The sequence below is a fragment of the Schistocerca serialis genome, chromosome 10 (genome assembly GCF_023864345.2).
Source record: "Schistocerca serialis cubense isolate TAMUIC-IGC-003099 chromosome 10, iqSchSeri2.2, whole genome shotgun sequence".
Lineage (NCBI taxonomy): Eukaryota > Metazoa > Arthropoda > Insecta > Orthoptera > Acrididae > Schistocerca > Schistocerca serialis.
In genome coordinates, this window is record NC_064647.1 from 184,774,123 (window position 1) to 184,800,769 (window position 26,647).

General features: G+C 45.3%; 1 protein-coding gene and 1 pseudogene across 1 annotated transcript in view; one reads left to right on the forward strand and one right to left on the reverse strand.

Annotated features, from left to right (window-relative positions):
• Nucleotides 1-24,304, forward strand: part of LOC126425004 (1,5-anhydro-D-fructose reductase-like) — a 51,549-nt gene extending 27,245 nt beyond the window's left edge. Inside the window, exons 4-7 of the mRNA XM_050087903.1 lie at nt 1,689-1,945; nt 21,089-21,248; nt 22,722-22,819; nt 24,212-24,304. Coding sequence (XP_049943860.1) covers nt 1,689-1,945; nt 21,089-21,248; nt 22,722-22,819; nt 24,212-24,254 — 558 coding nt within the window. The 3' untranslated portion in view covers nt 24,255-24,304. The remainder of the gene's footprint in view (nt 1-1,688; nt 1,946-21,088; nt 21,249-22,721; nt 22,820-24,211) is intronic.
• LOC126425657 (5S ribosomal RNA) lies at nt 2,762-2,879 on the reverse strand (annotated as a pseudogene).
• Nucleotides 24,305-26,647: the final 2,343 nt, after the last annotated feature.

Here is a 26,647-nt window from a genome sequence, read left to right on the forward strand (position 1 = left end):
AAGTTACAATTTATTCAGAGGCAGAAAGAAAGAAGTTTCGACTGTATGAGTTTTCGGGCAGAGAACCTTGCCGCTCCCTTTTGACACAGCCATAGTTACGACCGCTCATAACAGCCTCTCAAAGACTACACTGGTGCAAATCTGCAACACACCAGATTACTTTAAACTAAAAGTTTCAACAATTTACACTAGCACACAAACTATGCTCCCCCGTAGGAGGGATAGAAATGGTACAAAACACGAAAAATTAAAATATTAAATTTTCCACTGAAGGTGCAACTTGACTTTAACTTCTAAGAAAAGTCTTACGGTGAAAGGGTGGTAACTTTATATAGTAAAATGATCATTTAAATAAAAGCCCATAAAATGCAATCTTATATAAAATTCTACAAGGTTGGCCTAGCAATAGTTAAGATGCTCTACAGTACACAGATACTGCCTCTCAAGATCATAGTTAATAATGTCAAAGTTTCCAAAGATCAAAACATATTTCAGGTATTAGGCCGTTACACTCCACGCACTAAATTCGCTAAGACACCAAATCCGACAAACATGACAGAGGCAGCTACTAACGTACGGTAGATTGATAGGGAGATTACCGAACAACCCGAACCGTAGGTTGCTCTAACCCGCCCCTACTCCACAAGGGAATAACGGACCACCCAATTTATAAACAATCACCTTCCCGCGGGTGGGCAAACGGAGAAGAATGGTGGGACGACCCCAGAGCAAAACGGCTGGTGACCTCAGCAAGAAAACAAGTAGAATTTAACAAGGGTAAATCAAACAATATATCACCAATCACTTAACTTCTAATAAACTGCGATTTCTCGAGAAGACCTGGCGCAGCACCCCCAGATCGCTCTCTCGAACCGTCCGCTGCCAGCCGCTTCAACGGACGCAGGAAGGTGCCCGTGTCACGGCGTCGCAACTCGCACAGGCCAGACTGATGACCCCAAAGCCAAACGGCTGGTGACCTCAGCAAGAAAACAAGTAGAATTTAACAAGAGTAAATCAAACAACATATCACCAATCACTTAACTTCTAATAAACTGCGATTTCTCGAGAAGACCTGGCGCTGCACCCCCAAATCGCTCCCCCGAACCGTCCGCTGCCAGCCGCTTCAACGGACGCAGGAAGGCGCGCCGATCTCCCGTGTCACGGTGTCGCAACTCGCACCAGCCAGACCGATGTCGTGGGTTGACTCCTGTTGCTCTCGTTTCGACCGCGACGCCACTACCCCTCGCTATACGGCGCGGCCTACTGGACTCACGTGGCGACCTCACACGCGCCGACGCTCAAGACGGACAAGTCGTCTCGTGTCTCAGTGCGCTACCGACCAACCGATCGATCCAACCGCCAGTGACCATTGCCTGAGCAAACTCGAGCAGACTGGCGGCCTAACGGGCAGATGCAGGGCGACTGCTTCACACTACACGCTGCGGCGCGCTCTTCAAAACAGCAGTTTATACCACGGCTCACCTACAAGAAGTTCCTTTCAGGCAACCGCGTTTGTCTGTTGCTGTGGCAAGCACTGTGTAGTTCAGGTGAGCTTGTAATGATTTAATACTATAGATTTCCTCTCTGTGTGGACCAAATTCCAGTCCATTCTTAACGTCTCAGCAGTGTGCAGCAGTGTTGTTAGTGTAAGAGTGTGATCGAACTACTTGTGGGCTTGCTCTGTGCAGGGGATGGAGGCTCAGGTGGACGCTGGACGGGCGCGCTCCATAGGGCTGTCCAACTTCAACGCGCGCCAGATCAAGCGGGTGTGGCAATCGGCGCGCATCAAGTCGACCAACCTGCAGGTGGAGATGCACGCCTACTTCCAGCAGCGCGAGCTCAGGGCCTTCTGCCGGGCGCTGGACATCACCGTCTGTGCCTGGGGTCCACTGGGCACGCCTCAGATCTACTCCTTCGTCGAGAAGCAGGGCGGCGATGTCAGCAAGTACGTACATCCTGATCTCTCGTTAACTGTGAACTTACATACAGAGCAGGCAGACGTCATGTAAAGGTACAAGGGCACGAGTCGCTCATCGACTTGTAACCCTATGCAGAGCACCTGATTGGAATGGGTCCCTGATGTCCAACATTTAAACACGCGGTAGCCTGACTCACAAGTACACCATCGATAGCGGAGGCTGTGAGATATACGTTCATCAAACACTTGTGACCATCCAGTATGACAAGTTTGAATGTTTGCAAACATTGTCTCCGCAATACTGGACATCAACCAGTGATGCTGTTGATCTCAAAAACACAAATTCTCGTGTGGTTTTGGATGGACTATGAGCTGTGCGTCATCATGTGACGTCTGCATTATTCAATGTGTAACACACTGTTCAGGTATCATGTCCGTGCTAATGACATATGCCGTATCAAGCCGTAACACTCGGAGCCTGTTCGTGGCAATTTTCAAATTGGAGAAACCTTCCTGTGACTTTTGGCGACTCAGTAAAGTGGTCATGACGTTGCTATGAGAACTCATTGTGGAGCTATTAATACACTGAAGACCCATTATAATATTAGCCTACCATGACATAAGCTAATGTTACCCTCTGAAAGTACTCGGTCTTCAGGCCACGAGTGGCCTACCGGGACCATCTGACCGCCGTGGCATCTTCCGAGGAGGATGCGGATAGAAGGAGCGTGGGGTCAGCACACCGCTCTCCCGGTCGTAAGATGGTATTCTTGACCGAAGCCGCTACTATTCGGTCGAGTAGCTCCTCAATTGGCATCACAAGGGTGAGTGCAGCCCGAAAAATGGCAACAGCGCATGGCGGCCTGGATGGTCACCCATCCAAGTGCCGACCACGCCCGACAGCGCTTAACTTCGGTGATCTCACGGGAACCGGTGTAACCACTGCGGCAAGGCCGTTGCCGTATCCTCTGAAAGGATTTTGGAATTTTGAGCGCGTGTTCGTCTAATTGATAAGGGTATTGGACTGTAATTTTCAATCTATTGCAATTAATAGAAAAAACTAAACAGACTTTAATTTTTGGGGTTAATGAAAGTAGTAAAATTCATATACGAATGAAAAATGGAACGGTCGCCAGCCTAATTGGGCACATTAATTTGAAAATATATGTTTAAGAAAATTGAATATTTGTTGTTGAAGTGACTTTCATTAAGATTTCCCTTTGAATAGGACATAGGATACAAATCGACACAGGGCACTCTGAGCTATATGTACCAGCAGTCACCAATTATGCACGTAATAGTAAAAATAAAAAGCAAAATTGTACCAAATTCACACTAATAAGAGCTAATAAGATTATTGCTTGGATCAGTACTGAAATGTTCGTGGAAGAATTGCAGAACTGAAATTGGCCAGAAGAGGCTTCTGCCAAATAAAGATAAATAATATCATAAATACACTGTTTGTATGCCTCTGCTTATATTTGTTTCCTTTAGTAGTCCGAGGGAGGACTCGAACCTCTGCCGGGACTAGCCGCACAGTCCATGACTGCAGCGCCCTAGACCGCTCGGCTAAGCCCGCGTGGCAGCAATTATATTCCAGTTATCTTTCTAATATGAGAAGAATATGGTGGGGACGCATAAACTGATACTGTATCTTCAAAAAAAAAAAACGTTCATGATAGTAATCAAGGCTAAATTATGTTTCAAATAAGTTTAACCTGTGAAGCAGGTATTTTAGACAGAAACATTTACACAGGCTGGCACTAAATTTTTGCAAAACGATACTTTGCAATAAACTAAGAGTACTTTAGCAAAATTCTAACGAACTCCAACTTTTGCTAATCGTTGCACATTTGACAAACATAAATAAACGACTAGTTCATTTGAAATGGGTTACTCGGTTTCATAAACACTTAGCAGAGGACCCTGCATAGGTTCATTGTCAGGATAGAAGATACGGTCCCAAACACAGATTTATAACATTTGGATTATTATTAAAATCACTCACACAAATTAACTGGTCCATGCTGTGATATATGTCTGTATGCATGAAGTTGGTGGACCATTGGCGAAGTTGTGTTGGCAAGTGACGTGGCGGCTAATTGTAATCACGACTCTTGATGTTTGAATGCTCTATAAAATTTCTTCTTGGCGACGGATTTTTAAATTATTAGAGCCATTCCTTATTGCCGAGAGTACCAAGCAACAGGCAAATCCAAATCCGAGGCAAAATTCCTTGCGAAGCGGCTTCTAATTGCCTCCCTTGGCACCGTCGATGTGTACCGTGCAACGGCTAGCCACTGACTGCGTACCGCTCACAACAAGGAGCCGCCCAGTTCGACCGCCAAAACCACCTTTTAGATCGCGCCATGCCACTTCCGTTGAGGAGGGACTTCCCTACCTCTTTTACATTTTACAATACAAGTGCCCTAAGCAAGAACCAGCTTCCAATACACATTGTTTATCTTATAAACTTGCACATATTATAAAATTTCATTGTTTTAAACAATCATTTATCTTTTTTCATTAATATATATATTACAAACTTTAAACTTTCTGTCACAAATCAATGACCATAACTAACAAAGAATAAAATCTTGATAATTACAGTCACAAAGTTACATACACTACTGGCCATTAAAATTGCTACACCACGAAGATGACGGGTTACAGACGCGAGAATTAACCGACAGGAACAAGATGCTGTGATATGCAAATGATTAGCTTTTCAGAGCATTCGCACAAGGTTGGCGCCGGTGGCGACACCTACAACGTGCTGACCTGAGGCAAGTTCCCAACCGATTTCTCATACACAAACAGAAGTTGACCGGCGTTGCCTGGTGAAACGTTGTTGTGATACCTCGTGTAAGGAGGAGAAATGCGTACCATCACGTTTCCGACTTTGTTAAAGGTCGGATTGTAGCGCCGGCCGAAGTGGCCGTGCGGTTAAAGGCGCTGCAGTCTGGAACCGCAAGACCGCTACGGTCGCAGGTTCGAATCCTGCCTCGGGCATGGTTGTTTGTGATGTCCTTAGGTTAGTTAGGTTTAACTAGTTCTAAGTTCTAGGGGACTAATGACCTCAGCAGTTGAGTCCCATAGTGCTCAGAGCCATTTGAACCATTTGCCATTCGGATTGTAGCCTAGCGCGATTGCGGTGTGTCGTATCGCGACATTGCTGCTCGCGTTGGTCGAGATCCAATGACTGATAGCAGAATACGTAATCGTTGGGTTTCAGGAGGGTAATACGGAACGCCGTGCTGGATCTCAACGGCTTCGTATCACTAGCAGTCGAGATGACAGGCATCTTATCTGCATGGCTGTAACGGCTCGTGCAGCCACGTCTCGATCCCTGAGTCAACAGATGGGGACGTTTCCAAGACAACAACCATCTGCACGAACAGTTCGACGCCGTTTGCAGCAGCATGGACAATCTCAGCTCGGAGACCATGCCTGCGGTTTCCCTTGACGCTGCATCACAGACAGGAGCACCAGCGATGGTGTACTCAACGACGAACCTGGGTGCACGAATGGCAAAACGTCATTTTTTCGGATGAATCCAGGTTCTGTTTTCAGCATCATGATGGTCGCATCCGTGTTTGGCGACATCGCGGTGAACGCACATTGGAAGCGTGTATTCGTCATGCCATACTGGCGTCTCACCCGGCGTGATGGTATGGGGTGCCATTGGTTACACGTCTCGGTCACCTTCGCATTGACGGCACTTTGAACAGTGGACGTTACATTTCAGATGTGTTACGACCCGTGGCTCTACCCTTCATTCGATCCCTGCGAAACCGTACATTTGAGCAGGATAATTCACGACCACATGTTGCAGGTTTTGTACGGGCCTTTCTGGATACAGAAAAGTTCGACTGCTGCCCTGGCCAGCACTTTCTCCAGATCTCTCACCAACTGAAAACGTCTGGTCAATGGTGGCCGAGCAACTGGCTCGTCACAATACGCCAGTGGTATAGTGTTGAAGCTGCATGGGCAGCTGTACCTGTACACGCCATCCAAGCTCTGTTTGACTCAATGCCCAGGCGTATCAAGGCCGTTATTACGGCCAGAGGTGGTTGGTTGCTCTGGGTACCGATTTCTCAGGATCTATGCACCCAAATTGCGTGAAAATGTAATCACATGTCAGTTGTAGTATAATATATTTGTCCAGTGTGTACCCGTTTATCATCTGCATTTCTTCTTGGTGTAGCAATTTTAATGGCTTGTAGTGTAATATAAACCTACTTCTAATCGATATAAGCGTTGCAGCACGAGATGCTAAAACCATATATCGTAGTATGATTCATATCAGACACCTAATCATTCTTGGCTGCGCAGCACCAATCATCAACACTCACCTTAGAATGGAATGAGATGGATCTCTTGTTGGTTGGAGGATTAGTGCGGCTCTCTATGCATCTCCACTAGGCTCAACGTAAAGACAACTGCCCATGAGATTCCAGTGTCTGCATGAAAAATATTCTTTACTGCGTTCTGCTTTGCTAGTGTAAGAATTCGTAGACTGTTTCTCTACAAAAAAACATCTCAGCCACCAATTAACTCTTCAGTGCTCTGTGCACTACTAAATGAACAGCTTTCTAGCAAATCAAAGAAGCGTTATAAAAATAATAGCACAAAATACGTTTTAGTTCACTGAAATGCGAATTGTAGAACAGATAACAAGATACGGACCAAGCCATTTCAAATGAAGATGTTACATTCGATCTTACAAAATAATTGAAATTGGTCCCTACAGATGAGCTTCTGGAAATGCAAGTCACTACATAAATAGTTTCATGAATGTTTCGCCGAAGATAATAAGATCCTTTCTGTACGATAATAGAGTCACATCTGTTATCAGTTTGAAACCTGAGGACTTTCGCAAAAACTGACATATTGTCTCTCCATAGTCGATTTTCTTGGTCTCGCGGTAGTGTTCTCGCTTCCCGAGCACGGGGTCCCGGGTTCGATTCCCGGCGGGGTCAGCAATTTTTCCTGCCTCGAGATGACTGGGTGTTGTTGTGTCGTCTTCATCATCATCATTCATTCCCATTACGGTCGGAGGAAGGCAACGGCAAACCACCTCCATTAGGACCTTGCCTAGTAAAGCGGTGCGGGTCTCCCGCATCGTTCCCCTACGCTCTGTAAAGAAGCATGGGACTTCATTTTTTTTTTTCATAGTCGATTTTCTACAACCAATTTTATTACGCATCTACATTTGATACTTCAAGGTAGATTATTACTGTGTGACAGACTGGTTGTTGAACATGGCTTCTTGCCTTTCACTGGGGCATGCTCCACCAACTGTGCTAATGCCCCCACTGCTCTCCTACGTTGCAAAGTTGACGGACGTCCCCCTGCATACCTCAGACTACTGCCATTGCTGGAAGGTAGGTGAGAGTAGCTGGAGGAAGTGCACCTATGAGGGCAGATCGCGAGACATACATGCGGCAGACGAGGTCTCAGGACATGGATCAGCACACAGTTTTACTCTGGTAGGAAGTGTAAATAAGCATATACTGCTACAGAGTGAAAATTCGTTTTCCAAACAATCCTCTAGAGGAGGGACAGCCAAGAATTCATCAAGCAAACACTGCTCTTGCGCGTGTACAGTAGCCCTCTTGCCTGGATGCACTCTTACCCCACCACCATACCACGCCATACTAGCTGAGCGTGACGACGGAGAAAACTGGGGAACTACGGTAGTGCTGCATTTAAACGGTGACGCAACCGCGCTGCTTACGACTTGATTTCATATTTCTCAACAACATACGCTACATATTTCTCAACAACAATTCATAGGATAGCGATATGCACATAAACAGATGGCGGTAGTATCGCGTACAAGTATAAAAGGGCAGTGCATTAGCGGAGTTGTCATTTGTAATCGGGTGATTCATGTGAAAAGCTTTCCGACGCGATTAAGGTCGTACCACGGGATTAGTAGACTTTGAACGCGGAATGGCAGTTGGAGCTAGACGAGATCCATCGCGTGAAGAGTGTGACGAGAATACCAAATTTCGAGTATTACACTACTGGCCATTAAAATTGCTACACCAAGAAGAAATGCAGATGATAAACGGGTATACATTGGACAAATATATTATACTAGCACTGACATGTCATTACATTTTCACCTAATTTGGGTGCATAGATCCTGAGAGATCAGTACCCAGAACAACCACATCTGGCTGTAACAACGGCCTTGATACGCCTGGGCATTCAGTCAAACAGAGCTTGGATGGCCTGTACAGGTACAGCTGCCCATGCAGCTTCAACACGATACCACAGCTCATCAAGAGTAGTGACTGGCATATTGTGACGAGCCAGTTGCTCGGCCACCATTGATCGAACGTTTTCAATTGGTGAGAGATCTCGAGGACTTGCTGGCCAGGGCAGCAGTCGAACATTTTCTGTATCCAGAAAGGCCCGTACAGGACCTGCAACATGCAGTCGTGCATTATCCTGCTGAAATGTATGGTTTCGCAGCGATCGAATGAAGCGTAGGGCCACTGGTCGTAACACATCTGAAATGTAACGTCCACTGTTCAAAATGCCGTCAATGCGAACAAGAGGTGACCGAGACTTGTAACCAATGGCACCCCATACCATAACGCTGGCAAATACGCCAGTATGGCTATGACGAATGCACGCTTCCAATGTGTGTTCACCGCCATGTCGCCAAACACGGATGCGACCATCATGATGCTGTAAACACAACCTGGATTCATCTGAAAAAATGACGTTTTGCCATTCGTGCACCCAGGTTCGTCGTTGAGTACACCATCGCAGGCGCTCCTGTCTGTGATGCAGCATCAAGGGTAACCGCAGCCATGGTCTCCGAACTAATAGTCCATGCTGCTGCAAACGTCGTCGAACTGTTCGTGCAGATGGTTGTTGTCTTGCAAACGTCCCCATCTGTTGACTCAGGGATCGAGACGTGACTGCACGATCCGCTACAGCCATGCGGGTAAGATGCCTGTATCTCGACTGGTAGCGATACGAGGCCGTTGGGATCCAGCACGGCGTTCCGTATTATCCTCCTGAACCCAGCGATTCCATATTCTGCTAAGAGTCATGGGATCTCGACCAACGCGAGCAGCAATGACGCGATACGATAAACCGCAATCGCGATAGGATACAATCCGACCTTTATCAAAATGGTTCAAATGGCTCTGAGCGCTATGGGTCATCAGTCCCCTAGAACTTAGAACTACTTAAACCTAACTAACCTAAAGACATCACACACATCGATGTTCGAGGCAGGACCGTAGCGGTCGCGCCGTTCCAGACTGCAGCGACTAGAACCGCTAGGCCACCCCGGCGGGCCGACCTTTATCAAAATCGGAAACATGATGGTACGCATTTCTCCTCCTTACACGAGGAATCACAACGTTTCACCAGGAAACGCTGCTCAACTGTTGTTTGTGTATGAGAAATCGGTTGGAAACTTTGCTCATGTCCGCACGTTGTAGGTGTCGCCACCGGCGCCAACCTTGTGTGAATGCTCTGAGAAGCTAATCATTTGCATATCACAGCATCTTCTTCCTGTCGGTTAAATTTCGCGTCTGTAGCACGTCATCCTCGTGGTGTAGGAGTTTTAATGGCCAATACTGTATTTCTCACCACCGACAACGCCTTCACTTAACGACCGAGAGCAGCGGCGTTTCTCAATGTTGTCAGTGCTAATAGACAAGCAAGGCCGCTTGAAATAAACGCAGAAATCACTGTGGGACGTACGACGCACGTATCCCTAACGACACTGCTGTGAAATTTGGTGTTAATGGGCTCTGGCAACAGACAACCGACGCCAATGTGTTTCCTAACAGCACGACATCGCCTGCTGCGCCTCTCCTGGACCCGCGACCGTAACGGTTGGACGCTAGGTGACTGGAAAATCGTGGCTCGGTCAGATGAGTCCCGATTTCAGTTGGCAAGAGCTGATAGCAGGATTCTAGTTGGCGCAGACCCCCGAAGCCATGGACCCACGTTGTCAACAAAGCACAGTTCAAGCTGGTGGTGGCTCCATAATGGTTAGGACTGTGTTTACGTGGAATGGACTGAGTCCTCTGGTCCACCTGAACCGATCATTGACTGGAGATGGTTACGTTACTGGGCCACAATCGTTCGCTGTTGGACTGGAGAACATTTAGACAATCCGAGCGACTGATTTGGCCACCAAGATCGCTCAACATGGGATATAATCGAGAGATCAATTCACACACAAAACTTTGCACCGGCGACAGGCAGTTATGGACGGCTATAGAGGCAGTGTGGTTCAACATTTCAGCAGCGGACTTTCAACGGCTTTTTGAGTCCATGAGCCGGCCGGAGTGGCCGAGCGGTTAAAGGCGCTACAGTCTGGAACCGCACGACCGCTACGGTCGCAGGTTCGAATCCTGCCTCGGGCATGGATGTGTGTGATGTCCTTAGGTTAGTTAGGTTTAAATAGTTCTAAGTTCTAGGGGACTTATGAACACAGCAGTTGAGTCCCATAGTGCTCAGAGCCATTTTTGAGTCCATGACACGTCGAGTTACTGCGCGACACCGGGCAAAATAGGGTACGACACGGTACTAGGAGGTATCCTATGACTCACTGTAGATCACAAACGAAACAAATTTATAATACACTCCTGGAAATGGAAAAAAGAACACATTGACACCGTTGTGTCAGACCCACCATACTTGCTCCGGACACTGCGAGAGGGCTGTACAAGCAATGATCACACGCACGGCACAGCGGACACACCAGGAACCGCGGTGTTGGCCGTCGAATGGCGCTAGCTGCGCAGCATTTGTGCACCGCCGCCGTCAGTGTCAGCCAGTTTGCCGTGGCATACGGAGCTCCATCGCAGTCTTTAACACTGGTAGCATGCCGCGACAGCGTGGACGCGAACCGTATGTGCAGTTGACGGACTTTGAGCGAGGGCGTGTAGTGGGCATGCGGGAGGCCGGGTGGACGTACCGCCGAATTGCTCAACACGTGGGGCGTGAGGTCTCCACAATACAGTGGTCGGCGGAAGGTGCACGTGCCCGTCGACCTGGGACCGGACCGCAGCGACGCACGGATGCACGCCAAGACCGTAGGATCCTACGCAGTGCCGTAGGGGACCGCACCGTCACTTCCCAGCAAATTAAGGACACTGTTGCTCCTGGGGTATCGGCGAGGACCATTCGCAACCGTCTCCATGAAGCTGGGCTACGGTCCCGCACACCGTTAGGCCGTCTTCCGCTCACGCCCCAACATCGTGCAGCCCGCCTCCAGTGGTGTCGCGACAGGCGTGAATGGAGGGACGAATGGAGACGTGTCGTCTTCAGCGATGAGAGTCGCTTCTGCCTTGGTGCCAATGATGGTCGTATGCGTGTTTGGCGCCGTGCAGGTGAGCGCCACAATCAGGACTGCATACGACCGAGGCACACAGGGCCAACACCCGGCATCATGGTGTGGGGAGCGATCTCCTACACTGGCCGTACACCACTGGTGATCGTCGAGGGGACACTGAATAGTGCACGGTACATCCAAACCGTCATCGAACCCATCGTTCTACCATTCCTAGACCGGCAAGGGAACTTGCTGTTCCAACAGGACAATGCACGTCCGCATGTATCCCGTGCCACCCAACGTGCTCTAGAAGGTGTAAGTCAACTACCCTGGCCAGCAAGATCTCCGGATCTGTCCCCCATTGAGCATGTTTGGGACTGGATGAAGCGTCGTCTCACGCGGTCTGCACGTCCAGCACGAACGCTGGTCCAACTGAGGCGCCAGGTGGAAATGGCATGGCAAGCCGTTCCACAGGACTACATCCAGCATCTCTACGATCGTCTCCATGGGAGAATAGCAGCCTGCATTGCTGCGAAAGGTGGATATACACTGTACTAGTGCCGACATTGTGCATGCTGTGTTGCCTGTGTCTATGTGCCTGTGGTTCTGTCAGTGTGATCATGTGATGTATCTGACCCCAGGAATGTGTCAATAAAGTTTCCCCTTCCTGGGACAATGAATTCACGGTGTTCTTATTTCAATTTCCAGGAGTGTATCATTTTATTATTGTAGGTGTATGGAAGGCACAACACAATTTTTAGCTGGTGCCAACAGTCGACATCTACGGGTGCATATTAATCTACATGTCAATTCTACAGTTTCAGTAAGTGCCTGACGGAGAGTTCATCGAACGATTTTCAAGCTATATCTACCGTTCAACTCTCGAACAATGCACAGGGAAAACGAACACTTCCGACCATCGATTTTCTTATGATTATCATTACTCCGCATGGAGGTGGGCACGAAAAAATATTTACACACTCTGAGTAGAAAATTGATAGTTTAAATTTCGGGAGAAGATCTTACAAAATAAAAAAAATGTTTTATTTTATTGATTGCCTTTCCAATTCACGTATCATATCCCAGTCGCTCTCTCCGCTATAATACAAAACGAGCTGCCCTTCTTTGACCTTTTTCGACGTCCAGTGCCAATCCGGCTATCACACCGCACAGCAGTACTCCAGAAGAGGTCGGACAAACGTGGTGTAAGCACTCTCTTTAACAGACCTGTTGCATCTCGAAGTGTTTTGTCAACAAATCGCCGTCTTTGATTTACTTTCCCCACTACATTATCTATGTGATCGTTCCAGCTTAAGTTATTCATAACTGTAATCCTTAAGTATTTGGTTGAATTTACATTTGATTCAATTAAAAGCCTTTAGCTTTGTGTGATTTTCGTGTAGCCGAAATTTAGCTGATTCCTTTTAGCACTCGTGTGGATGATTTCACACTTTTCATTACTTATAGTCAACTGCCACTTTTTGCACAATACAGATATCTTATCCAAATCATTTTGCAGCTGATTCTGATCATCTGATGATTCTGCAAGTCTGTGAATGACAGTATGATCTCCAAACTGTCTAAGAAGGCTGTTCAGATTTGTTCCTAAATCGTATATGTAGATCAGGAACATCAGAGGCCATATAACACTTCCTTGGGGCACGCCAGATGTTACTTCAGTTTTCCGTCAATTACTACGGATAGGAAATTATGATTTCAGTCACACAAATGAGGCTACACTCCATAGACATACAACTGATTAGAAGCCACTTGTAAGGAACAGTGTCAAAAGCCTTCTGGAAATCTAAAAATATGGATTCAATTTGACATCCTCACTACTTTTTGAGAATAAAGAGCTAGTTGTGTTTTACAAGAACGATAGTTTCTGAATCCGAGTTGGCTATTTGTCAATAAATCGTTATCTCTGAGGTACATCATAATTTTCTAGCACAGTATATGTCCCAAAATCCCACTGCAAATCGACGTTAGTGACATGGGTCTCTAATTCAGCGGATTACTCCTATTTTCTTTCTTGGGTACTGGTGTGTCGAGCAACTTCCCAATCTCTAGATACACATCTTTCGACAAGAAAACGTATTTGATTGCTAAGTATGACTGTACTGTATCAGCGTACTCTGAAAAATACCTGACTGGGATACATTCTGGATCGGTAACCCTGTCATTATTAAGTGACTAACGCTACTGCCATAAACGTAAGGGAATTGTATATACGTCCTAATCACCTTCTCTCCCCTCTATGCCCATCTCCTCATCCACTACTCTTCGTCCATCTCTTCCTCCTGCCCCCTCTGCCTGTCCACCAACTCCTTCTCATCCTCCTTCATCAACTCCTTCGCCATCCCCTTCTCTCTTCATCTCCTCCAACATCATCTCTCTGTCCATCTCTCCTTTCATTATTTCCATTTCCTCCCCCCACTCTGTTCATTTCCTCTTCCCATCTCTCTCGGGCATTAAGCCTTGTTTATTGTTACTGAAAAAAATTGTTCAAACGGCTCTGAGCACTATGGGACTTAACATCTGAGATCATCAGTCCCCTAGAACTTAGAACTACTTAAACCTAACTAACCTAAGGACATCACACACATCCATGGCCGAGGCAGGATTCGAACCTGCGACCGTAGCGGTCGCGCGGTTCCAGGCTGAAGCGCCTAGAACGGCTCGGCCACTTCGGCCGGCTGTTACCAAAAATTCAGATTCCATAGTAGTATTCTAATCATAAACCAATAATCCAGGACTACAGCTTTCCTGTTTTCTGTGACAACTGACTGTGAGGAAGAAAACAAAACGGCAAATTGTTACGTATTGAATTTATCACGTATATAAAACGAAAAATAATGCATATGTTTGAGAAACAATCGTCTAACGGTTTAAATTTCCTACCATCGTAGTTAAAACTGAGTGCAAAACAGAAAACAAAACCACGTTTTCACCGCAGAGCACAGTACAGTATTATCAGTCTCGCAGTCAGCTTTAAAACAAACCTGTGCATTGTTGTTTACAAAAAATATGGTCTATGTCTGACTCAATATTTATCAGAAATGCGCGTAAAAATTTGAGGTTAATCGGTCAAGTACGTTTAGAGATTTTTGGCAACAACTTTTCTCCTTTCTATATTACATATACATTGGCAAGCAAAAGCTTAATGACCAATGCCCACCGCGACGTTGGATCGCGCCTGGTGGCGTTATGGCACGTGGCGCGGTAACAAAAGTAAGTAAACGGTCCAGACACGGACGGGGAATCACCCCAGCGAAGGTATGGTCTGCAAACTGGAAAACCCCGCGGATAAGCAACTTTGACAAAATACAGATTATTTTTACGCGGAGCCTGTGACCGATTATTATCGCAAAGCGGCCAAACTGGTCGAATATTCACGTGCTGCTGTCTTGAGCATCTTCGCTGAGAGGTAGGAGGGCACCGAAACTACATCTACATCTACAGCCATACTCCGCAAGACACCTGGCGGTGTGTGGCGGAGGGTACCTTGAGTACCTCTATCGGTTCTCCCTTCTATTCCAGTCTCGTATTGTTCATGGAAAGAAGGATTGTCGGTATGCCTCTGTGTGGGCTCTAATTTTATCCTCATGGTCTCTTCGCGAGATATACGTAGGAGGGAGCAATATACTGCTTGACTCCTCGGTGAAGGTGTGTTCTCGAAACTTCAACAAAAGTCCGTACCGAGCTACTGAGCGTCTCTCTTGTATAGTCTTCCACTGGAGTTTATCTATCATCTCCGTAACGCTTTCGCAATTACTAAATGATCCTGTAACGAAGCGCGCTGCTCTCCGTTGGATCTTCTCTATCTCTTCTATCAACCCTATCTGGTACGGATCCCACACTGGTGAGCAGTATTCAAGCAGTGGGCGAACAAGTGTACTGTAACCTACTTCCTTGGTTTTCGGATTGCATTTCCTTAGGATTCTTCCTATGAATCTCAGTCTGGCATCTGCTTTACCGACGATCAACTTTATATGATCATTCCATCTTAAATCACTCCTAATGCCTACTCCCAGATAATTTATGGAATTAACTGCTTCCAGTTGCTGACCTGCTATATTGTAGCTAAATGATAAAGGATCTTTCTTTCTGTGTATTCGCAACACATTATACTTTGATATTCAATTGCCATTCCCTGCACCGTGCGTCAATTCGTTGCAGATCCTCCAGCATTTCCGTACAATTTTCCATTGTTACAACCTATCAACATACCACAGCATCATCCGCAAAAAGCCTCAGTGAACTTCCGATGTTATCCATAAGGTCATTTATGTATATTGTGAATAGCAACGGTTCTTACGACACTCCCCTGCGGCACTTCGGAAGACCTCTCCCCATTGAGAATGACATGCTGCATTCTGTTATCTTGGAACTCTTCTATCCAATCATACAATTGGTCTGATAGTCCATTTGCTCTTACTTTGTTCATTAAACGACTGTGGGGAACTGTATCGAACGCCTTGCGGAAGTCAAGAAACACGGCATCTACTTGGGAACCCGTGTCTATGGCCCTCTGAGTCTCGTGGACGAATAGCGCGAGCTGGGTTTCACACGATCGTCGTTATCGAAACCTATGCTCATTCCTACAGAGTATTTTTCTACTCTCCAGAAAAGTCATTATATTCGATCATAATACGTGTTCCAAAATTGTACAACTGATCGACGTCAGAGAAATAGGTCTAGAGTCCTGCACATCTGTTCGACGTCCCTTCTTGAAAACGGGGTTGACCTGTGCCCTTTTCCAATCCTTTGGAACGCTACGCTCTTCTAGAGAAACTTTAACTAGGCACCAAGTGGTTGGATCTCCAAGACTCTTCCCAGAGCGTCGGATTCGGAGGCTTGTCTTCTGTAAAGTTGGATAGGTGGCCATCTATGGCATCTCTGCAGAAAGAGGACAATGAAGGTGCACGCACAAGCGTTTCGGAGCACACCGTTCATCGTGCGTTATTGAACATACAGCTCCGCAGCAGACCACCCCTACATGTCCGCATGTTGACCCAACTACATCGTCAGTTACTTTCAATGTGCACGGGATCATCGGAATTCGACCGTCGATCAATGGAAACTTGTAGGCTCTCCGGATGAATCACATTTTTGCTACACTAGGTCGCTGCTCGTCTCCACAAACACCTTCATCGAGGTTAATGGTGGCTGGAAACGTGGAGCGCGCCACAACACAGGTTGATTGGAGCAGTGTTATGATAGGAGACATTGTCCTGCGCTCTCATGGGACCTGTAGTAATAATCGAGGACATGGAAGCAACTGCGAACCACCTGCTTCCCTTCATGCTTGATGTCTTGCCCCATTGCGATGTCATTTTTCAGCAGTACAGTTGTCCTTGCGTCGGAGTACGAGGCAGTGGAGATCTCTTCTGAACAGAACGTTGCAAGGCATCCCAGAAATGATAAATACTGTGCTACAATGCTTTGAGGAGCATGAACTTACGTTGATGTTTCAGCGATCAAATTCGCCTGCACTAAAACCTGCGGAACCCATCTCTGTCGCTATCGGGTGGCATCACCGTGTACGTAAATCAGCGGCCCGTTATATATGCGAATTACATGACCTGTGCCTAGACTACATTGAAGCGCCAAAGAAAGGTATAGGCATGCGTATTCAAATACAGAGCTACGTAAACAGGCAGAATTCGGCGCTGCGGTCGGCAACACCTATATAAGACAACAAGTGCCTGGTGCAGTAGTTAGATCGGTTATTGCTGCTACAATGGCAGGTTATCAAGATTTAAGTGAGTTTGAACGTTGTGTTATAGTCGACGCACGAGCGGTGGGACACAACACCCCCGAGGTAGTGATGAAGTGGCGATTTTCCAGTGTACCGGGAATATCAGGAACCAGGTAAAACATCAAATCTCCTATATCGCTGCGGCCGGAGAAAGATCCTGCTAGATCGGGCCATGATGACTGAAGAGAATCGTTCAACGTGGCAGAAGTGCAACCCTTCGACAAATTGCTGCAGATTTCAATGCTGGTGTCAGCGTGCGAACCATGCAACGAAACATCACCGATAGCGGCTTTCAGAGCAGAAGTCCCACTCCAGAACTCTTGATGACTGCACGACGCAAAGCTTTATGCCTCGCCTGGGGCCGTCAACATCTAAATTGGACTGTTGATGACTGGAAACATGTTGCCTGCCCGGACGAGTCTCGTTTCAAATTCTATCGAGTAGTTGGACGTGTATGGGTATGCAGACAACCTCATGAATCCCGTAATTCTACATGTCAGCGGGGGACTGTTCAAGCTGGTGCAGTATCTGTAATAGTGTGGGACGTGTGCAGTTGGAGTGATATGGTACCCCATGACATGCCTAGATACGACTCTGGCAAGAGACACGCACCTAAGCATCCTGTCTGATCACCTGCATCCATTCACGTCCACTGTGCATTCCGACGGACTGGACAATTCCAGCACGACAATGCGACACCCCACACTTCCAGAATTGGTACAGATGGCTCCAGACACGGTCTTCTGAAATCAAACACCTCCACTGGCCACCAGATTCTCCAGAAATGAACATTATTTAGCATATATGGGATTCCTTGCAACGTTCTCTTCAGAAGAGATCTCCACTGCCTCGTACTCTCACGGCCGCGCAGGATTCATGGTGTCAGTTCCCCCCAGCACTACTTCATGCATCAGTCGAGTCCACGCCACTTCGTGTTGCGGCACTTCTGCGTGTTCGCGGGGACATTACATTATTTTAGGCAGCTATTCCAGATTCTTTGGCTCTTCACTGTACTATAATGCCGCATACGTCCACAAACCTACCAACGAACTGCCGCACCACTGATACCTATAATCAGTGATGTATTTCGTTCCGCAGGTGGACAAACAAGCTATTAAGCAGGTGGTCATAATGTTATGGCTCATCAGTACGCAAGGCACCTCTCCTAAGAGTTGTCACGCGAATTTTCTGCATCTACATCTACATCTACATCCATACTCCGAAAGCCACCTGACGGTGTGTGGCGGAGGGTACCTTGAGTACCTCTATCGGTTCTCCCTTCTATTCCAGTCTCGTATTGTTCGTGGAAAGAAGGATTGTCGGTATGCCTCTGTGTGGGCTGTAATCTCTCTGATTTTATCCTCATGGTCTCTTCGCGAGATATACGTAGGAGGGAGCAATATACTGCTTGACTCCTCGGTGAAGGTATGTTCTCGAAACTTCAACAAAAGCCCGTACCGAGCTACTGAGCGTCTCTCTTGCATAGTCTTCCACTGGAGTTTATCTATCATCTCCGTAACGTTTTCGCGATTACTAAATGATCCTGTAACGAAGCGCGCTGCTCTTCGTTGGATCTTCTCTCTCTCTTCTATCTATCCTAAATGGTATGGATCTCACTCTGGTGAGCAGTATTCAAGCAGTGGGCGAACAAGTGTACTTCCTTTGTTTTCGGACTGCATTTCCTCAGGATTCTTCCAATGAATCTCAGTCTGGCATCTGCTTTACCGACGATTAATTTTATATGGTCATTCCATTTTAAATCACTCATAATGCCTACTCCCAGATAATTTATGGAATTAACTGCTTCCAGTTGCTGACCTGCTATATTGTAGCTAAATGAAAAAGGATCTTTCTTTCTGTGTATTCGCAGCACATTACACTTGTCTACATTGAGATTCAATTGCCATTCCCTGCACCATGCGCCAATTCGTTGCAGATCCTCCTGCATTTCAGTACAATTTTTCATTGTTACAACCGCTCGATACAGCATCATCCGCAAAAAGCCTCAGTGAACTTCCGATGTTATCCACAAGATCATTTATATATATTGTGAATAGCAACGGTCCTACGACATTCTCCTGCGGCACACCTGAAATCACTCTTACTTCGGAAGACTTCTCTCCACTGAGAATGACATGCTGAGTTCTATTCTCTAGGAACTCATCAATCCAATCACAGCTCTTCAACCCAATCACACAATTGGTCTGATAGTCCATATGCTCTTACTTTGTTCATTAAACGACTGTGGGGAAGTGTATCAAACGCCTTGCGGAAGTCAAGAAACACGGCATCTAGCTGGGAACCCGTGTCTGTGGCCCTCTGAGTCTCGTGGACGAATAGCGCGAGCGGTGTCTCAGCAGATATTTGCAATTTCGTTTTGCATTGTGTGCTTGGAGTCAGCCCAATGAAACAGTGCTCATCAAGCCTTCCAAGCGACACCAGTGTCGACAGAAAACGTCGATTTGTTTCCTGTTACAAACAAATGATCTTCAAAGCTGAATTTCACGTGCCCATTTGTTACGTTTCCAGATTAGTGTAGCGCGATTCTTGTTTCATCGGTATGTATACACCTGGGACAGCAAAAAAGGTATATTAACCAGTATTCGAGCACCGACAGCACTAACCTGGCCCACACTTTTTGCTACCCTCAACCACCTTGCGCTACTGAGCCGCAGTTTGTTTGGTGTTTATTCTTCGTGTTTAACTGTCGCTGTTAATATCTATCGATACAACGAATAACGGACTATACTCATTCGGATTAACAATAATTTTGTTCGTAACGGGAAACAGACCGATGCCAGATTTCGAGACAGAGTTGCATTGTAGAAACTGTTATAATCAATTGCCGTCGATGTTATTGCTTTGAGTTCAAACTACATGTGGGCTATCCTTACACAGTCAGATTGTAAGGAGTGAAAACTATCACTTCGTAAACCAACAAGTGAATTTTTTAATGCTTTATTAAACAGATGTATTTTGTGTGTGTTTTCGATTGGTCTTGATAATACGTTAGTCAGTCACGCTACGACAAAGCTTGTTGTCACTAATATCTCTATCCGTCATGATGTTCCCTATTTGCTCAGGATTATTTGTTGCTAAGAGGCCATGTATGTTTCCGCAACCATTTACACTTCGAGTGGGCTCCTGAACTAACTATTCAAAGTAATTTTCTGAGAAAGCATTCAATACGATTTCGGACTACCATTTATGCCTATCACCGACTTTAAACATGTATAATAAACTGAGGGTAGAATGAGATTTTCACTCTGCACCAGAGTGAGCGCTGATATGAAACTTCCTGTCAGATTAAAACTGTGTGCCGGACCGAGACTCGAACTCGGGACCTTTGCCTTTCGCAGGCAAGTGCTCTACCATCTGAGCTACCCAAGCACGACTCACGCCCCGTCCTCACAGCTTCACTCCTGCCAGTACCTTGTCTCCTACCTTCCAAACTTCACAGAAGCTCTCCTGCGAACCAGGTTTAACACATTACGTGACTCGCCAGATGAGGCGAAACCTTTCTGTCCATGCACTGCCTATCTTAGTGACCTTGTGCTCATAGCATTCGCAATTACTCATGTTGTTGGGTCAACATGGGAAGACTGCTGCAGAACCCCACGTTCAACAATTTGCGCTGAAAGGCGTGTTCTGCAGTACCTGTGTCTGCAACAGCATTCGACTCTATCGACCAATCTGGCAAAGATCACCATGTGTCTTGCTTTGCAGAATGGTCCAGCTTCCGACTTCCATATTCTGAGTTGATGAGCGGACATCCAACACCTTGCTACCTTCTCACGTTTCCAACATCCTTCAACCACTTCCTATAGATGTCACAACAGTGGTACACAAACAGACGACCAGCTTCCCCGTTTCCCGTCCCTAGCCACAGCAATCAGCCTTTTGACAATGACTCTTTTGTCAGTGGATGTCACCATTTGCGTCCCATACCATCACTAGAATTATTGTCCATTCGTCTTGCTCTGTTTACATATGTTGTTTGACACGTCACGTGACTGCAGCTCCACAAGTCGGCATTTAGCCACGTGTTAACCAGTGGTCATAATGTTTTGTTTACATTTGCAAATTCCAGACTGCCGAGGTATGACCTGCTGGGAGATCCAGTTGTGAAGCGCATAGCGCAGAAGCACGGCAAGACCACTGTCCAGGTACTGATCCGCTTCCTCATGCAGTTGGAGGTCGCTGTCATTCCCAAGAGCTCCAACCCCACTCGCGTTGAAGAGAACTTCGCGGTGAGTATGCACCAGTATGATGCTGTTCAGAATTTATGATATTCTGCATTTCCTATAAAAGGATCTCCCTGGTTTCTAAAACTCCAGACGTAACACTTCTATGGGAGTTATTAAGAGAAGTAACTCATTTTGCATGGTCTATATGAAACCTAACCGTAGCGTTTCTATAAAGGGTGGCATCAAAATATCTGTTGCCGAGATGTTCGACGTTAAGTCAGTTGAAAATAAATAGAAATTGTTTCTATTACTTGGTGTAGAAATACGGGATAAGTATGGATAACATAAAAGGGCGAGGGTAACTTTTGGTAATCAGGAGGCAGAACAGGGGTTAAAGGAATGACATAGAAGAAATGAAAAGAGTTAGAGGGGATCATAGTGGGGTAATGAGATTATAGTAGAGCTGCGTCGACAACAAGCAGATCCTCTGGTTAAAAGAGGTGCGAAGAAATGTAGTAAAGCAACAGTTTCTATGGATAATGGACAGATAAGGCATGTAGTACACTAATAGTTGCTAAATGAAGAACACAGATGGCATAATGTAGTAACATTGCCGTAACTGGGGTAACAAACAGTTCCTGCAATGAAAGGAGGTAAGTAGTAATGTAGTAATGTGACATTTACTTTCAATGATGGGGTGGTAATAGGGGGAGTAATAGATAAAATAGAAGTGAAGGAACGAACCAAAGGGGATTATGGTGGGATAATTGAGTAGCACTGGAATAACTGAGGATAGCACCTGGATCGAGAGGTTAAAGGCTGGGTAAGACAATAAGACAGTGAGACGTAGAGGTAACAGAGGGTTAATGCAGTAGTACAGGGTAATGAGCGTCGATTAGAGGGTGTTGTATGAGGGGGTAACATGGGGTGTTAATGCAGAAACACAGTGTAATGAGTCTCGATAAGTTGGTGCAGCTTGATCTGCACCAGTGCTGTGTTTTGAGTCTAGAGTCTATTACAACCATGAGGACATTACAGCAGTCATACTGTCTCATTGTTATATACATACTCTAGTATTTACTCATTGTTGTATACTGTCCAAATCACTAGTGCTACCCCACAGTCTCCTGTGATTTCTATTGACCGTGCTTCCAAAGTTGCTTTCACGTTTTGAATGATTCCGTGATACATGTAACTGTTACCTTTTTTAAATTTTCGTGCTACTACGTAATTCCAGTTCTAAGCCATTTTTCAAGTCCTTGATAGTAAATTATCTGCCGGTGGAAAACGTAAGCCAATTAAAATAATGGTTCAAATGGCTCTGACCACTATGGGACTTAACATCTGAGGTAATCAGTCACCTAGAACTTAGAACTACTTAAACCTAACTAACCTAATGATATGACACAATTCCATGCCCGAGGCAGGATTCGAACCTGCGACCGTAGCGGGCGCGCGATTCCAGACTGTAGCGCCTAGAACCGCTCGGCCACCCTGGCCGGCAATTAAAATAATAAATAATTTACTAACTTACAGGTATTTGATTTCGAGCTCTCTCCAGAAGACATGGAAACCCTGGAGGCGTTGGACAAGGGACGTAAAGGCAGATTGGGAAGCGAACACTCACAACCTGGGTAACTACATCATAGTATTTTATTCACAATATAATTTATTACATCTTTCCAATAAAGTATTTGTTCGCTTAACTTATCTACTTTCAGACTTGACTGTTAGAGCTTTTAAACTTATTCTGTAGGAACGAACACTACAAGACTCGATATAAAAAAACTACTAGGTACTAACACAAATAGATGCAACAAAACCTTAGACATTTCGATTACAAAGGATTGAGTGTCTGTTTAATATTAATCGTAATAATAATAATAATAATGGGACCTTGCCTTCGCGGGCAAGTGCTCTACCATCTTTTTTTTCGGTTGGTCTGGACGGACGTCACATGACATCCGTTCAAGTTGATCATTGATTCCTTTACTCAGGTTTTTTTTTTATTACAAAGGGCGAGCAGCTCTGACCGAACACGCTGAGCTACCGTGCCGGCATAATTTGTGCTGCGACCGGGACTCAAACCGGGGTTCCATCTGAGCTACCCAAGCACGACTCACGCCCCCTCCTCAGAACTTCAGTTCCGCCAGTACCTCGTCTCCTACCTTCCAAACTTCACAGAAGCTCTCCTGCGAAACCGAGTTCGAATCTCGGTCTGGCACACAGTTTTAATCTGCCAGGAAGTTTAAAATAACCGCACACTCCGCTGCAGAGTGAAAATCTCATTCGGGAATAATAATAAAAATATCAGAGGAACATAATTATAAAACAGGAACATAAAAACCAACAGGATCAAAGCCGGAATGGAGGAATTGGCATAATAACCGAAGTGCAGATTCCGCACGTAAGCTGAGAAACCAATAGACCGCATCTTGAGCTGTTACTAGTAACACCTCTCAGGTTATTACAAGCAGAGGCACAATGGTGTGGAAGAAATGATCCACTGGAACTTGTGCCAAAATTGCTATCTTCTGATGGCAAGTAAGTGGTGGAACCACAAAACGGTAGAAGTTGTCGAACACGAACGTGCCAAATTACTGTGCGACTTCCGACTGCAAACAGATGGAATGCTGACAAACAGTTCACCAGAAATCACAACAGTGAAGAAACAGAATCTGTAGATCATCTATCTCAGGTGATAGCAGAACCGACAAAAAAATAAGTTAAAAACTTACCAAATACGATGATTTGAAAATCGAACTACAGTAACTCTGACGTGAAGGTGGTCCCACTGGAGCAGTGCCAGAAGAACGTAGTGGGCCCTTGAAGAGCATTAGTGCTGATTACGTCACGCAGTGCCAGAGACTTGCAAGTTGTCTGGATAGTGATAACATACAAAATCTAACGAAGTGATTCCATTTGCTGAGTTTTTTTGCAAAAAAATCAATAGTAATAAAATTATTCCCTCATTAATAGCCTCTGCTTTTATTGATACTTTTGGAACTGTCATATCTCTGTTTCAGGAGCGGGAGGCATCCTGAATGGCCGTGGTTTGAACCCTACTAGCAGAGAAGAAGACTACCATCAACAGCAGTCTAGCTGCGACTGAAACGTACCTGTGTTAGAAAATGCTCAGCTATATTGCAACTTTTTTTAATGACGTTAAATTCGTGACAATAAATCGTGTACTACAAAAGAAATCACTACGAAACCACGACAGACAATTTTAATTATTTATCGACATTGAAATAAAAAAAATCCATTCAGTTTCCAAGATTGAAAATAATTTGGTTTTTTCTACCATAAATTTTTGCCTTGTAAACATGTCAGTACTGATTACTATGTAACATATTCCCACATTAACGATTTAATTCCAGTACATGTCTGCCCTCGCAGCTACATCCGCTAGCGTAATTGTAAAGAGATAGATAGAGTTTGACCTAGTGTGTAGCACGTGGGACGATCGACCCAAATTTGGATAGTTCAGCTGACCACATAATCAAATTATAACCTTATTTCGTTATGTTAAACGATATGAACTTGTTCTTGTTATTCTGAGGTAAACAGAATTAAATTTATTGTTAAACTGGTAATCACTAAAGTGCTTTTGATATACTTTATTGCAAAACGCAGAAAGCAGAAACAATAAACTATAATAAACATTATCCTCTGTATGATGCGAAAAGTGGCAATTGACCCTGCATAAAGAAAAGTGTGAAGTTATTCACCTGAGTACTAACAGAAATCAGCTAAATTTCGATTACGCGTTAAGTCACACAAATCTGAAGGCTGCAAATTCAACTAAATATTTAAGGATTACAGTTACAAATAACCTAAATTGGAACGATCACATATGTGTAGAGCATACCAAAGACTTCGCTTCATTGGCAGAGCACTTAGAAGGTGCAGCAGGTCTACTAAAGAGACCGATTACACCACGCTTGTCCGCCCTATTCTGGAGTATTGCTGTGCGGTGTGGGATCCGCATCAGATGGGACTGACAGATGACATCGAAAAAGTACAAAGAAGGGCAGCTTGTTTTGTATTATCACGAAATAGGGGAGATAGTGCCACAGGCATGATACGTGAATCGGATTGACAATTATTAAAACAAAGGCGTTTTTCTTTGCGACGGGATCTTCTCATGAAATTTCAATCACCAGTTTTCTCCTCCGGTTCCGAAAACATTCTCTTGGCACCCACCTACATAGGGAGAAATGATCATCTCGATAAAATAAGAGAAATCAGGACTCGCACAGAAAAATTTAAGTGCTCGTTTTTCCCGCGCGCCGTTCTAGAGTGGAACGGTAGACAGGTTGAAGGTGGTTCATTGAATCCTCTGCCAGGCACTTTACAATAAATAACAGAGTAATCACGTAGATGTAGATATTAGTTCCCACGAGTAATTCGTTCATACGGTGGTTAAAAACATTCTTTTTCGTAACAGAACTGTTGTATGTTTTTTCTCAACGGTTGATATGTTTTTGGGGATACTGAATCCGAATGTCATGTTTGCTGCATTGTAAGTAGTCAGTAACACAAAGAATAACCCAAAAAATTAAAATTTTCGCATTTTTTTAAATTTTCGTGTATATCTCGAACACTATACGTTTTTTGAGGATGACCACAAATAATTAACAGTGAACGAAATTCCGCACAAGATGTACTAGTCACGTTGTAAGACGTCGTGGTCTCCTGACCTTCATTGCTTACATATTCCGCCCTCACAATCATATTCCGAACATCAAGACGCTTCATTCGAACCCGAACTAGATAAGATAAAGTCAATGTTGTATGAATTCATGTAAACGATATGCAAATAACAAGTGCGCACCGGGGTTGAAATACTCGAGGCTGGCGTACACACATACCGGGTGATCAAAAAGTCAGTATAAATTTGAAAACTTAATAAATCACGTAATAATGTAGATAGAGACGTAAAAATTGACACACATGCTTGGAATGACATGGGGTTTTATTAGAACAAAAAAAAAAACAAAGTTCACAATATGTCCGACAGATGGTGCTGGACAGCAAAACTGCTACCGTGACGGGTGAGAGGTACGCCGACATGTTACAGAATCGCATCATCCCCAGCCTGGCTGATAAACACCTGCTGGAACGTACGATGTTTATGCAGGATGGCGCTCCATCCCATACTGCTAGACGCGTGAAAGATCTCTTGCGCGCGTCATTTGGTGATGAGCGTGTGCTCAGCCGCCACTTTCGTCATGCTTGGACTCCCAGGTCGCCAGACCTCAGTCCGTGTGATTATTGGCTTTGGGGTTACCTGAAGTCGCAAGTGTATCGTGATCGACTGACATCTCTAGGAATGCTAAAAGACAACATCCGACGCCAATGCTTCACCATAACTCCGGACATTCTTTACAGTGCTGTTCACAATATTATTCCTCGACTACAGCTACTGTTGAGGAATGATGATGGACATATTGAGCATT